Raw genomic sequence first — 3,183 nt, forward strand, 5'->3', positions numbered from 1 at the left:
GGTCGTCCCAAACGTCTTCCATTTGAGGATTATGGAGGCCACTGTGCTCTTAGGAACCTTAAGTGCAGCAGAAATTTTTTTGTAACCTTGGCCAGATCTGTGCCTTGCCACAATTCTGTCTCTGAGCTCTTCAGGCAGTTCCTTTGACCTCATGATTCTCATTTGCTCTGACATGCACTGTGAGCTGTAAGGTCTTATATAGACAGGTGTGTGGCTTTCCTAATCAAGTCCAATCAGTATAATCAAACACAGCTGGACTCAAATGAAGGTGTAGAACCATCTCAAGGATGATCAGAAGAAATAGACAGCACCTGAGTTAAATATGAGTGTCACGGCAAAGGGTCTGAATACTTATGACCATGTGATATTTCAGTTTTTCTTTTTTAATAAATTTGCAAACATTTCTACATTTCTGTTTTTTTTTGTCAAGATGGGGTGCTGAGTGTACATTACTGAGAAATAAAATGAACTTTTTTGATTTTTGGAAAATGGCTGCAATGAAACAAAGAGTGAAAAATTTAAAGGGGTCTGAATACTTTCCGTACCCACTGTATATATTTATTATTATATATTTTTTCTTCTTTGATCAAAGTGAGCTAATAGGCAGGAGAAACTGTAGTATATAATTCTTATGACCTTACTGAAAATGCACTTATTGTTCAAAGATGTTGAGACCATTAATTTGGTGATTTGCAGGTCAATAGAAATCTAATCAATACTGAGCTAATTTTGGTTGAAAAGTAAGTTGTTGTTTTGTTTTTAAGATCAAGGTTCAATGCACCATTGTTTCCACAGCATATACTATAAATGGCTATATTTTTAGGGTAAAGAAGGTCATAAGTACATGCTGAAATGTAGTGAAATCAAGGTTTTTCAACCTTGACATCTAAAAAGCTTTCATCTTTCATCCAGCTCAGCTTTCACCTACAGTAGATGACCTAACTCCTTTTGACCTGCACATCAACAAATCATAGTTTACTGCAAGATTGTCAATTTGGTTTGCACATTTCCTATTTTTAGAGTGCAAAATAAGTCATTTGTTAAATATCAGTTGAGTTGCTCTTTCTCAGCAACCTAACTCACACACCTACGAGTTACCCCACACATCTGCTTGTTGCTGTTGAGCAGATGGAGAAGATTGCAAGAGCTGTTGGGGGCAAAGTGTCTTTCCTGAGGCTGCTGCCACCTACTGTAACTCAATGTGCTCATGTTATAGCACAGTTGTGCAAAGAGCCTCAGGGAAGTGAACCACTGAGGAACAAAGCCCTGAGATGAGCAGCTGGATGCTCTGCAGCAAACACAGTACACACAGTAAATAAGACACTGAGGAAAAACTTACCTGAAGAAGGTAACAAAGAACTGCACCAGGTCCATGATGCTGTTGTGCTGAGAGAAAGCAATCTGTTGAAAAGGGAAGAAAAGACAGTTTAATTATATACAGGTAACACATATGGAAAGTTCAAAATCTGTGGCCGAAAATGCAAAAAAAAACAAAACAAACAAATAAACCCTGCACCGGATAAACTGAAATTGTTTAGACTAAAACGATCCTATATCTTGATTATGATCGGTTGAGAAAACAAAATAGCATCGATAGCACCAACCTCACATTTAAAATGTTTGGCATTTTTGCTGGATATATTGATTACCTTTTCTACATTTGCATGACTGTGTATCACTGCTCTATTCTTTCTTCCTTTAGATCTTTATTACCATGTAAACACAGTATCAAATAAGATATCAGTATCAAATTACATAGTAAGTTACAAAGTTAGACAAACAAACCTCCATGTCAGTCCGACCCAAATTGTTGTTTTTTTACACTTTACTTGTGTCAGCATTTGGTTTTCAGTCTATGTATTAAATTATGCAACTCCACCTACTTCCACATAACAAAGAAAAGCAGAAGGTTATACAGGTGAAAGAAGATTTAAATACATCAGGCCAGAGGTAGGTAATGAATAGTTTTAAAATTATTCAAATGCATGTCTGAAACACGACTTTACTCTATATCTGAAGTACAGATATTCTTTTGCACAAAGCAAACAAAACACTTATGTAACCTCGCTTTCCCCTAACATGTGTAGAGCATTACGTGAAACTGATGCAATAACTGTGGATGAACATCGTTCTTACCTAAGGCCAATGTTCAGACCTCTTACGTAAGGCCAACAACTTTTTCTGCCAAATAAATTCTCACATGTTCTCTATCTCCTTGTCTAAAACACACATACACACACACACACACGCGCGAGCCACCACCCATATGGTTTGCAGGTTAGTATAAGATTAGCCTGTGAGAAAAGGTTTCTGGCCCTTTGTGCTCTCCAGTATTCTGCAGCACATTGTTCAATTGAACTCCGACAAACCTGCTGGATGCTACAGCACCACTAAATCCACTGGCTGCACAATCCATCATCACGTTTTCTGTGCTGGGATACTGGCGCAGCGTGTAGCCCTCTGCTTTCCTGAGTCACAGATATGATACATGTTGACTAAGACATCCTGCGGGACAATTTTAAAGGGTCAGTTCACCCAAATTACAAAAGAAAAACATATTTTTGCCATTCAGTCATAGTGGTATTTAGTCATGCAAATAGTTTCTGGTTTTAAGTGCTGAGATTTTCAGATATCCGTCTGTGAATCATCTGCTTCCACCCAAATACAATGGGGGTGAATGGAACTTTAAGAAAAACACAATTTGAAATAAACTCCAGAAATATCATCCAGTCACTTGGGATAACCCATAGTTCCCCAAGTAGTTTACAGTGAGGTCTGTGGGCCCGAGTCACCACAAGTGTTTCTAAGATGCGTTCTTTGATATGTTTCTTATCTGCACTCTAATTAAAGATTTTTAAATCCCTTTTTGTGACGTTTTGCGGTATATAGTTTATGCTGTTCGTTTTTGACTCGTTGTGGCTGATTATAATTATATACATTGTTGATATTTTAAATTTCAGTGGGGCCAATGTGAAATTCAATTAACCTCAATTGCATTGTGGCTTGAGCAGAAATCTCACAAGTTTTCAAAACCTGGGCAAATGAAACCAAATATATCTGCATGAATAAAAAACACCCAGGCAAAATGTGTTATTTTATGATTTAGGTGAACTTCATGTCGACTAATAAAAGACATTTAGCACAAAAAACATAAAATTGTTTTCTATATGTAAAAAAAAAAAA

At 37.0% G+C, this 3,183-nt stretch overlaps 1 protein-coding gene across 6 annotated transcripts in view; it reads right to left on the bottom strand.

Annotated features, from left to right (window-relative positions):
* The window catches only part of atrnl1a (attractin-like 1a), a 233,381-nt gene that overhangs the window by 72,327 nt on the left and 157,871 nt on the right, over nt 1–3,183 (bottom strand). For 2 of the 6 annotated variants that reach the window (XM_046065152.1, XM_046065154.1), the window contains one exon: nt 1,336–1,401. The exons of the other annotated variants lie outside the window; for them this stretch is intronic. In XM_046065152.1, the coding sequence (XP_045921108.1) occupies nt 1,336–1,401 (66 nt within the window). Of the gene's footprint in view, nt 1–1,335; nt 1,402–3,183 lie in introns of those variants that run through there. 6 annotated transcript variants of the gene reach the window in all.

The sequence above is a fragment of the Micropterus dolomieu genome, linkage group LG12 (genome assembly GCF_021292245.1).
Source record: "Micropterus dolomieu isolate WLL.071019.BEF.003 ecotype Adirondacks linkage group LG12, ASM2129224v1, whole genome shotgun sequence".
In the NCBI taxonomy this organism is placed as follows: Eukaryota; Metazoa; Chordata; class Actinopteri; order Centrarchiformes; family Centrarchidae; genus Micropterus; species Micropterus dolomieu.